This window comes from Ctenocephalides felis, unplaced genomic scaffold (genome assembly GCF_003426905.1).
Source record: "Ctenocephalides felis isolate EL2017-DRISC unplaced genomic scaffold, ASM342690v1 CF-g0.4_SCAFFOLD_01170, whole genome shotgun sequence".
NCBI lineage: Eukaryota > Metazoa > Arthropoda > Insecta > Siphonaptera > Pulicidae > Ctenocephalides > Ctenocephalides felis.
In genome coordinates, this window is record NW_020537324.1 from 24,999,282 (window position 1) to 25,011,831 (window position 12,550).

At 30.3% G+C, this 12,550-nt stretch overlaps 1 protein-coding gene across 1 annotated transcript in view; it reads right to left on the minus strand.

Annotated features, from left to right (window-relative positions):
• Positions 1 to 4,366: 4,366 nt before the first annotated feature.
• The window catches only part of LOC113366989 (nitric oxide synthase-like), a 107,896-nt gene continuing 99,712 nt past the window's right edge, over positions 4,367 to 12,550 (minus strand). Inside the window, exons 13-22 of the mRNA XM_026608628.1 lie at positions 11,970 to 12,058; positions 11,810 to 11,895; positions 7,044 to 7,298; positions 6,756 to 6,881; positions 6,486 to 6,683; positions 6,171 to 6,381; positions 5,588 to 5,675; positions 5,191 to 5,458; positions 4,935 to 5,126; positions 4,367 to 4,474 (exon numbers count right to left, since the gene is read on the minus strand). Coding sequence (XP_026464413.1) covers positions 4,367 to 4,474; positions 4,935 to 5,126; positions 5,191 to 5,458; positions 5,588 to 5,675; positions 6,171 to 6,381; positions 6,486 to 6,683; positions 6,756 to 6,881; positions 7,044 to 7,298; positions 11,810 to 11,895; positions 11,970 to 12,058 — 1,621 coding nt within the window. The remainder of the gene's footprint in view (positions 4,475 to 4,934; positions 5,127 to 5,190; positions 5,459 to 5,587; positions 5,676 to 6,170; positions 6,382 to 6,485; positions 6,684 to 6,755; positions 6,882 to 7,043; positions 7,299 to 11,809; positions 11,896 to 11,969; positions 12,059 to 12,550) is intronic.

A 12,550-nucleotide genomic window follows, 5' to 3' on the forward strand; every position in this document is an offset into this window, starting at 1 on the left:
GAAATCCGGATTATCGAAAGTCCAGATTATCGGAAAATCCGGATTATCGGAAACGCCACAACATCAAAGGTCCGGATTATCGGAAGTCCGAACATCAAAGGTCCGGATTATCGGAAGTCCAGATTATAGGAAATCCGGATTAATCGAAAGTCCGGATAATCGGAGGTCCGCAACATCAAAGGTCCGGATTATCGGAATCCAGATCATCGGAATCCGGATTATCGGAGTCCCGCATCATCAAAGGTCCGGATTATCGGAAGTCCGATAATCGGAGGTTCGGATTATCGGAAACATACCAGGTGTCCTAAATCGAGCGGATTGATTCCGTGCATGCCTCGTCCACAATTTTGTGTCCGGAGGTATGAATCGAACTCGGTACCCTGTGGGTATGAAGCCATCGTGCTACCAATTACGCCAACGGAGGCCACACGGATTATGCTTTTTTCGGCCTCATAACTTGTTAGTTTGTTATATCTAAATATTAACTTTGTGTTATTCAACAATAAATAAATACCACAACGTGATATTTCGTTTAACACAGTGAGGTAAGATTCGAACTCGGTACCCTGTGGGTATGAAGCCATCGTGCTACCAATTACGCCAACACAGGCCGCATGGATTATACTTTTTTTCGGCCTCATAACTTGTTAGTTTGTTATACCTAAATATTGACTTTGTGTTATTCACCAATAAATAAATACCACAACGTTAGGCTCACTGCTGAATTCCGCTTAACAGCTGGAGGTAAGATTCGAACTCGGTACCCTGTTGATACGAAGCCATAACTCTACCAATAACGCCAACACAGGCCATGGCTTTGCAACTTTTTTTGGCCATATGACCGGTTAGTTTGTTATATCTAAATATTAACTGTGTTATTCAACATAAATAAATACCACAATGTTAATCGTACACTGCTGAACTCCGTTTTTTAGCTGGAGATATGATTCGAACTCGCTACCCTGTTGGTACGAAGCCATGACTCTACCAATATCGCTAACACAGGCCATACCATTCCAACTTTTCTTTGGCCATATGACCTGTTAGTTTGTTATATCTAAATAGAACATATAAATATATATTGAAACAGACAGACAGACAAAAGTATTTATTTCAATAATTGAGCTACATTTTGCATTGTTATTTTTAACACATATTTTTCTACCCTTGGGTACTTTATACAACATAATTGATTTTAATATATACAGTGAGTATTGATTGTGAGTACAGCGAGCTGTGTGACAAATTGTGTGGCAAAAAGAGGAAAGAAAATTTTTCCTCACAAAAAATCCACAAGGCAATATTTATAATAATAGTTAATTACAAAAATAAAAAAAAAACAAAATAAAAGATTTATTCGCACTGAAGGAAGATCTGTGTCGAGCCAAGTATCATTTGCCGCTATGGGTCGATCAGTATATAGTTTGGCATGGCGTGATTACCAAATCAAGTCTCTAGTGCCTAGTGTATTGGCCGAGGCCCGCGATGTTAGTATTAGGATGATCCCCGCATTTTATATAAACATTTTCGGTGAGCTTTTTTATATAGTCGAGTATTGTCCGTACGTCAGTCTGTTTGTGTGTGTATTTTGAAGAGTAGTAATGCCTAGTCAGTGGGTCCCTTATTTTGTTGAGTACGGGTCGTAGTGTCTTATTTTGTAATGTCTGTAGTTTCCGTAAGTTCCATAAGCGTTCCATGCCGGAGCGGCGTATGTCAGTAACGGTCTTATTAGTGTCAGGTGAAGTGTCCGCTTGTTCTTCACGCTTGTTGGGGTTCAAGAGAGGTCTCAGTAGATTTAACATCCCGTAAGCCTGTCCAATTTTTGTATTAATATGTTTTGTGAAGCTGAGTCTATGGTAAATATATATTGTGTTGAGAAAGCGCAAATAAATAGCTGTTAGTTACTTTCGAAGCGTGCGGTATGCATCAATGCCGAATGCATTTATGTTTGGCGCCATCTCGTTATGTTTAATAATAACTGGCAGAATGACTAATATTTCATCGTGTATAAGGTTGTTTGTGTGGCGTAAAAATCCGTGGGTAGATATATTTGAACATTTCATAAAAATGTTATTATAAATAATACCATGATCTATATGATCCCATTTCCAAATACTTTACCATTACGATACATTTATCATCAATTTTTCTAATTTCATAAATGTACTATTTACACAAATATATTTCTTAAAACTATTTGAATTAACTTATATCTATTATATATTAATTATAAAAAATAATCGTGTGTAAAAAAACTGTTATTTATTTATAGACAAAAGAAAACTTAGTATCGTACATAAGTTTGAGTTCATATATATTAGATAATATTAAATATAAAATTTTAACTTTAATATAGCTGCCATTGTAGCATAAAGCACAGCCCAGTGAGAAACTAGAGCATCTCCATTTGAAGTCTTTCTTCGAAGAATTGCAGCCATTTTATCACCTATTGAATTTAACACATATAACAATTAATGATTTTATTTTAGGTCTTATTCTAATAATTATGTTTGATGATAACTAATAATCAGAGGAAAGTTGATATTAGGATAAATTCTATATAGCTTTTCAGTAGTAGGTACGACTACTACTAGTAGTAGGGCGCACGGATCAACCGATTTGAATGGTTAAAAAAACATTCGATTCCTATTGATAGAAAGACGTGTTGATTAGTTTTTGACAAAGGCAGATCCAGCCATTACGGTGCAGAGAATGTAAATGGAGTTTTTGAGAGAACGGAGCATCCGAATCGAACGATATAAAAAGCATTTAATTTGTAATGATTGGGAAAAGTGATTAGTTTTTGACAGAGGCAGGTCCGGCCATTTTGAAGATACTGAGCTACTAATGGCAGTTTTTGATAGAACTAAACATCTGATTTGAAGAAATCGAAAAACTTTTTGCTTGTGTTGACGAAACAATTGCTTTTGGATTTTTTTTATTTCAAAATTTAATTTATTTTGTATATCGAAAATAAATTATTTTCTCACTTATAAACTTTAAACAAATAATTTGAACTTTGCAATTCAGTTTATATAATTCCTATAAATATTAGGCAATGTTACCGTATTTATAATAATCTATTTGAAAACATTTAATATTCCTCGAACATTTTGTTACGATAAGGAAAGCATTACCAATTTGTCTTAAGGCAAGATGACATACATCACTAGTTTAATTTTTCTCCGGAAAATTTAAAATAATACTTTCAAGTTTAATACATTGTGTATTTTTTAACTTCCCGTAGGGTAAGTTATTGATTTGCTTATTTTGGGTAAGAAATTTGCTTAATTTTGCTGACAAAGGGGAGGGAGAGGTAAATAATTGTAATAAATTTGCTTACGTAATACTTGAACGGATATATATAAATATATATATATATATATATATATGGCGGAATGAATTATGTTTCATGACAGATGTCAGTTGATTGACGCCAATATGATGACTAAACTACATAGCACACTTGGAACTACGCTGATGCGAATATCGCATCTAGCAAGCTATAGCTAGATTATTGTTTTCACGATCGTAAAAATGAGTTCTCTCGGTTTTAATCATCGATCAATTCTCGGGCTAAAAATTGATATCAAAATTTATATAATATCAGTTTCGTTTGTAAATTGAGTTATCAATAAACTCACATTATCATCGAGTCTACAACATTGAGCTACTGTTTCATTTCTAAATATAATTAATTAATAATAAATGGCCCATTAACGCCATATATATATATATATATATATATATATATATATATATATATATATATGTAGAACATAAAACAAGACATATATGTGAGCAATTTAATATATATCTTGTATTGTACATAGGCATGATAGGTCACATGCAATCTAATGAAAAAAACCTTATAATTCAGCATTATTTATTGACCTAAGACTAATAATTTTTAACATTATAATAGCAATAATACAATTTCAATTATCACTTACTAACAATTTAATTTATATATCTTTCAGAATGTATATTTAGGTAAAAATTTAGAGATATATTTTATAAAATATTTATTTGAAAAAGCATTATGATAATAAAGAATTAATTAATCAAAAGGGCACACACACACAGATATATATATATATATATATATATATATATATATATATACATAAATATAGATATATTGTGTGTACACATATGTAAATGTACAAAGTGAAATCTTGGAACTTGATAAATATTATTAAAATTATTTTATTTAGCAGATATTTTTAAACTTTGGATATTTCATAAATAGCTTTTTAATATCAAGAGAATAAATTAAAATAATTCAGCATTTATTATTCATTTTTAGTTTGAGAATAAAACGATTCAAGTGGCACCATAATTTAATGTCAGCTTATGGAGTGAGTCAATTTTGTTTTTCAAGTCTTATTCTTGCTGTAGCCCTTGATCTATTATGAACTTCAGCAGTGCGCAGAGTGATACCAAATATGTCTTCATGATATCGATTTTCATCCTATATATAGATAGGATGAAAATATAGTATAGTATAGATACATACAAACATATATATATATATATACATATATACACACATATATATATATATATATATATATATGTATATATATAGTCTGCGACTATATGTATATATATACATATAGTCGCAGACGACAGTGTATCGAGCGACTTGTAATAGATAACATTTAAATTTTAAATTATAACACACTGATGATAAGACAAACCTAGTCTCGAAACGTTTGTGAAAATTATTATTTAATAAATTAGTGCAAAAAAAAAATGTTGTTTGTTCATATTTCCAAATTAATATATATATATATATATATATATATATATATATATATATATATATATATATATGTATGGCATTGACACAAATCATTGAGATCAATTTTGTGATACACAAAGATTATATGATAAAGTTTTTGTTTGTAAAAATTTAAGTTTATACTAACTCGCATATCCAGCAAGAAACGATCAATGGTTTCTTTTGGAATAGAGTCCTGTTTTGTCAAAGCAGTTCTAACAGCTTGATGAACACACTCAGCCATTGTAACATCTCCACACACATATAAATGTCCATGTTCATGTACTAAAATTCTTCGCATATCATCTGCCACTGATAATACTAAGTCTTGCACGTAAGTCTAATGACAGATAGCATGTGTAAATGTATATAAATTTAGTAAGTCGCAAGACATGTTTAATCACCTTTTTAAGTCCAGGTTGTCGGCTAAGTGCTAAGAATTCTCTGTCAATTATTTTTTCTTCTAACATTAAGTTTTTTTCTTCTCGATATAAATCTAAGGCGCGTTGTCTACATCCAAAAAATAACCAAAGTTTTGGGATTGCAACGCCTTCAGTTTTGTATTTATGATGTAAACTATGCCAAAAGCCTCGAAAAGGTGCAACACCAGTTCCTGGTCCGATTAACACGATGGGTCGCCCTGAATCTATTGGCAAATGAAAACTTGGCGCGCTAAAATATTTGTAGAAAAAATATTTTGAAATTAAAAGTAATCAAATTAGATAAAATATTTTACTTGATTTATATTATGCTTTATTAACCATTGATATTAGTTAACCACTTAAAACTAATAAATTCTACCTTCTAACAAATATAGCAATTTCTTTTCCTGAAGTGAGTCTTTTCAAATAATTAGAACATACTCCATAATGTAGTGGTCCTTCTCCGTCTAAAACAATATAAAAAAAATTAAGTCATATAGATATATATATATATATATATATATATATATATATCTTGAGGATTTTTTGTTCGATGTTGAAACAATTGAAATAATAAAACAGTCAATGCGTCGAATGTAGAAAATTTATTTTAATTTTTTATACGTTTCGAGACTAGTTGTGTCTCATCATTCAGCCAAAAAAATTTACATTATAAAGAAAAAGTTTAAAAAACTAAATTTATACATTGGAAAAATTATGATGAGACACATCTAGTCTCAAAACGTATAAAAAATTAAAATAAATTTTCTACATTCGACGCATTGGCTGTTTTATACATTTCAATATGTTTCAACATCGAACAAAAAATCCTCAAGATATATATATATATATATATATATATATATATATGTCTAGTAATTACTAGGGCTATACGAGTATATATATATAGCCCTAGTAAATATTTTACTTGGGCTAAAATAAAAGATAAGTATATAGCTCACTTTGAGTCTTGTATTGAACTACTGCTACTGTTAAATGTATCTGGCCAGGATGTGGTTCAGGAGCTGATGAAACACTGTAGAAACGAGCTTGAAGAGGACTCAGCTGGGCACAAAGCATTTTAGCACTAGGTCTACAAGAAGGAAATTGTTCTAGCACTTCTAATAGATGAGGGTATTTCAAATGCCTCCAATCTTCATATGCCGCGGAATCCTATTAAGACTCGAATTAAAATGGAAATTTTATGAAGAATATTAAACTACACTTTTGTTTGCATATAACATAAATAAATAAATTAATGTTATTCTTGTACTAACTGAGGCCAGTGATTCTAATTTATCTTTATCTATTTCTTCTGTACAACAACTTGACAAATACTGAAGTATCGCAGGTGAGGGAGGAGTTGTTAAATCTAAAAATCTAGTTAGCAGCATTCGTAAACTGCATCTTGGAAGTCGTTCATGCCCAGACCAAGAACGTACAACACCATTATGTGTTTGTGTTTCTTTTAGTACCTATTAATATAAAAACATTAGATTCAAATTATATAAACAATAACATGCACAAAAATTTTCTATAGATATAACCTGTAGTTCCACTGGTGAGTCTGGTGATTCAGCACCTTCAAGTCGTTCTAATAAACCATTAACAATTTCTGAACTATTTTCAGGAAAAACACCTATGTGATCACCAGGCTCATATTTTAACTCGTCCTGAAATATTTTTATTTGCATAAAAAAATCACTTATTATTAGTAAATTTTCTGAATGTTTTTTTTCTTAAGTTAATGAAATTTGGTATGTTTCAAGCAAAACTTGCTTTAATAATCAAGATAAATAACAAGTTCATAATTCAATTAATATTTCAACACCTACTTTAGAGTTTTTAGGTATTTCAATTTCTAGCAGCAAAGTGCTACCTTCTCCAGCACTTTTGTGAAGATTTGTTTGCCTTAATAATTTGCAGGACACAACTTTCTTATTATAGCATCTTCGCAAAGCCGGAATTAATCCTTCTGGGACAGATTCCACAAATCTAATAGTATCCTGGGATAACACATCGGTATTTAAAGCTTGTGTTGCTTCTAGATATGTATCGGTGTCTTCCAAACAAAATGTTTCACATGCAACCTAGAAATTATTAACAATGGATAGTTGAGAGGTTATTAATATTAATAAGTACAATTTCAAACATTAATTTTCACAGAAATAGATATACACAAAGAAAAGATCTATACACAGGATGAAAAACATGCAAAGACTAAAAATTCCTTCTTGTTTTTCAGGAAATATACATAAATTTATATTAATTAATTATAAAAGTTTTCATATATACCTAAAAAAAATTGCAATGTCATATAGAAGTAATCTGCATATAAATGAAATGATAACACTTCATTTTTTTTTCTAAAAAAGCTTTCCTGAATAAATTGGTAATAATAACATAGTAGAAATGATGAATCATATTATATGTGCTAAAAAAATTATAATTTTTATTGATTATAAGTGATATACCTTGAAATAGGAATATATAGAAAAATAACTTTAAATCCAAACAGAGTATATTAAAAAGAATATTTGTATTATTATTAAAAATAATCATAACAATGTTAAAAAAAAGTATTAAATACTTACATAATGCTTTACATTACATTTAAATAAACTGATATATTAAACTTAATGACTGATTTAAATTATTATACACTTATCTAATTACATGTTATAATAAGACAATTTTTCTTTAATATCATTTTCTAATTGCATTTTAGGAAAGTACGGTTTGTAGATGTGATTCAGAATATAAATGCAAGATCGAATGTTTACTTCTAGAGAAGTTGTCAATGTTACAAACAAATCATCTTTTTCTTTCAGCATTTTATAAAGTTGTATTTTATTTATTAATGTTAAAGAATCTTGTAATTTCAGCATAAGTTCCAAAATCTTTGGTACATCATTCTGTGTGACTCCATATTGATCTTCAACAAGAGACATTTTGAGAAGCATTGTTAAACTGAGATTTACCCACATAACCACTTGGCATTCTGCAATAATTCTTCTGAGTTCCAGTAAACTGCTATTTCCAAATAAATAAGCTACGAATGGGTTATTCGTGACCTTTTTTACAATAATTTCCTTAAAAGTTGGTTCTGTTTCTTTTACTTCTTCTTCATTCAAGACCTCCTTAGGATAAGCTCTATAGTTAACTGTTTCTAGTAATTGCTCTAAATTCACTCTGCGATTTCTAGGAGAATTGTAATCAACTGATAACTTTGATGATGTCATTTTTGGATATGTTTTCATTAAGCCATCAATGAATTTTTCGAGTACAGATTTACATTCCCCTGAGATTTCATTCCAGTTTTTGCCTTGGCCTCCAGGAAAAGTTATAGCAAATATTTCTTTCCTTCTTTCAGGAACTCTCTCTGTTAAAATATATAAATCTTGGAAAGCCAACATTCTGATTAAAGGAATCTTAGACTTAAGTGCATCTTTCAATAGCATATCATTATCCACATTATTTTCTGGATCAATAGCAAATTCCATCGGTTGCATTAGATTTAATATGAACAGCTCATGTATAATTAACAATGTAAAGTAAAAGCATGTACCAAATGTGAATAAATATACAATGATGTATTTTTCTAAACAATAAAGGATGTCAAAGTTATTCTCGGCATCAAACAGAATGCTCCAAAACTCTAGTGCCTTGTAACCAAATATGATATAAATGATCAAATATAATGGTAGCGAACGCAAAGACAGTTTACCAGCATCATAGATGAGGTATTTCAATTTCGTAGATAATTGCATTCTAACAGACTGGTGGATAATAGGCAATTCAATGATCTCATCTTTAAAGTTGCGCCTGATAAAATAAAAAAGTGCAAAAAAAGGCCCAGAGCATATAACCAAGCATTTTCTTGATTCTAACGAGTTGACAAATTCATCATCACTTATGCCCGACAACCCAGTCAGATTCAAATGCAAATAAGAATTCGTAATACCAAATATTATCGATGTTAATATCAATATTTGACTATTAGTTGAAAATAACTTAGTGATTTTCTCAAATCTTGAAGAAACTAGTGAATAATTTGTTGAATAATTCTTGCTATATCTTACGGTGAATCCAAAAAGAATAACTGCATTTAATAAGAAAGATAACCAACAAACACCAGATGTCCATTTATCAACAATTGTCTTCAGCCAAACTAAAGGGTAGAGTAATCTAAAATTTATAACACTTATAAATATTATCACTTGTAAACTTTGCAAAATCACTATTTGTCTGATTGTGCTAGCGATTCTTGAAATATATTTTCCATTACACGGAACAGAAGCCATTCTTTTACGTATATAAATTATTTGATACAAATCACATTCAGCAATTATTCAACATCTATGTTTCAATGTTTATTATAAATAATTAACAGTAAAGCGGCGCCAGAACTACACATAACCACAAAATAAAAAAGACGTTAAATCAAGATGTCAAAGACGAATCAGTATGACCAACATAGCATGTTAAAACTACGTGTATGGTTCTGAAACTGTAAAAATATTTTAAGCGTTAAAACCATAGACATGCCATAGATATTATACTACATGGACTGCTAGTCGAGCGCAAAATAAGTGCTCAAACATAGAAGAGACTCTGACGTCACTTGCTGATCGAACGTTGCCCACAATCGCGGACTTTGATTAAATGTAACAAAATTATCAGTTATCACAATAGCCATTGAAATAAAACTACCACAGATAATTTTTGAATAACATTAACTATTATGATAAATATTATTAAATATTAGTAATGGGGGGATCAAGCAGGCAAAACATTTAGGAATAACAAAATCACTTGTCATATTTTTATATCATTAATTTTTATAATCAATAAATTTTATATATTTTTATACAAGTGAAGTTTATACTTTCATATCCATAACTACTCCCACATTGGTGACGCACGACGTTTGAGATGAAGACAAAGAAGGAGTATTTCTTGAGGATTTAAAAAATATAGATTTTGATGCAGCACCATAATCACTGGTCTTCAGTGACTACTTATAACGTACGTCCAGTCCTCGATTCATCGTAGTTAACGCATTTACTACCTGACACTGGACTTTCGTTGGTATACCCATTTGGTATACTCAGACCTCAGTGTTTATTCCTGACACAAAAGTTAATTCTGAGCCCAGACCTTCGGTCATGAATTGAATGCACTATCAAATAGTCATTGGAATCGCAATTTAACCTCTCCTTATCCGTTAACTCACCAAATCGTCTTTTGATGCGAAAGACTTAAGACTGCATCTTGTCAAGTTGATGACTTTTTAATACGGTTTCCTTCGAATCGCATCCGATTCGAGAATCCGATGTATGATCCAAAGGGCTACAGAAGTCGTCAAGATTAGTTTTTAATCATTGCTAAAATTCATATTCTCACAGAGCGTCATTTGTTCACCCAAAATATTATAGAAATTAAAATTAGTAGATCGAGGCTGAATCTTAGAAGTTCACCAAGACATCGAGACAGAACCATATGCAGAGTATGAAGATGATGGAAGGTCGAATTACCTACCATACTGTGGATCTGCCGACGAAACTGTCATTTATTCCATTGGATGAATTATTAATTGATCAGTACCACAACACTGCTCTAATCTGCTTCCCCACCATATGCTTATAACGTGTTTCCCTGTATTTTTTAAAACTGTGAGGTCAACACTGGGCAGGGTGTGTGTGGGGATCAAGCAGGCGAGACATTTAAGAATAACAAAATCACTTGTCATATTTTCATATCATTAATTTTTATAATCAATAAATTTTATATATGTTTATACAAGTGGAGTTTATACTTTCATATCCATAACTACTCCCAGAGTAATATCATTTCTTACAAAATTATTAGTATTCACAATTGCCATTATATTTTTAAAACAAAACATATAACATGTGACATTTAATCAATTGGGAGATTTCACGATTGTCGGCAACGTTCGCTCATCAAGAGACGTCGCAGTCTCTTCTATGTTTGTGCACTATATACAAAGAAAAACATACGAGGACTAGCAGTCTATGTAGTGTTATGTATATGGTTAAAACACTTTATTTTCAATAAAATAATGTAAAGAGCACCGATTAACCGATTTGAATTATTCAAAAAACATTCGATTCCTATTGATGGGGAGACGTCCTGATTAGTTTTTGGCAAAGACAGGTCCATCTTTTCGCAGATACGACAAAAAGGGCAGAAAACTGGATTTCAGTTTTTGCTAGAGCAGGCAGATTCAAATGATATATATTCGATTCGAGGTGATCTGGTGAGCAAATAGACTGGTAGACAAGTAAATAGAGGCAAACAGATGTACAGCTGAAGATGTAAACAGATACAAAGGTAGACAAGTAAACATTTAGACAAGAATAAATTTTGGAAGATAAACAGGTAGATCAAATGTAAATTAAAAAAATATTATTGATTACATCGATTATTTACACATATAAGAAAGTTAATGGAACATGCCACAAGGAAAAATGTTAGTAACAACTAGTTAAATATTTAAATTATGTTAGCTACTAATTATATTCAATACTTTTTGTTAATATACCATAAGTTAAAATGTTCTTAATAAATTTTTTACCTTAAATGCCTCTGAAGCCCATTTTTTAAAAGCTTGCTCTTGGCCACACATTTCATCGCCACAACCCATTCTCAGTAACCTTTCACCTGAATTATCATAATGCAAATAATATAATACTTAAAATAATTAGCAAGTGAATAATCAAAATAATCTAAGCTACCTCCAAGCTCGCCCAGAAGCTTATCAACGTATCCTCCAAATGCACAAAAGTTTGGGTAAGCACTCGATCCTAGTGCAAAAACTGCAAATCTATGAAATTTTATTTTAAATGTAATGGAATATATATATACAGTACACAATTTAATATGTGAATGAATGAATAAATAATAAATATTGAAAATATATATGTAAAACAATCAACAAAATATATATGATACATTGTTGAAAAATTAATGTCCAAAAAAAGTTCTATTAAAAAAATTACAAAACAATGGATAAACGTCGAAAAAATAATTATACAATAAAGTTATATGTATATATAGAATTTGAATATCTTTTATAATATATCTATTATATTTTTTGCACAGATATATGTACACATACATCTTACAAATTAAAATAAAATGTATCATATTTTTTTAGAAATTGTAATATAAAAGAAGCATTATAAATATGAGGCAAATCTGAATAGTTGTTATTTGTTTCATAACACGCAACTTCATGGAGCATTTACTTTATACAATTAAAATTTAATTTCCTGGATTATTAATTATTAATTTGAATTACCCGAAGATATGTTTT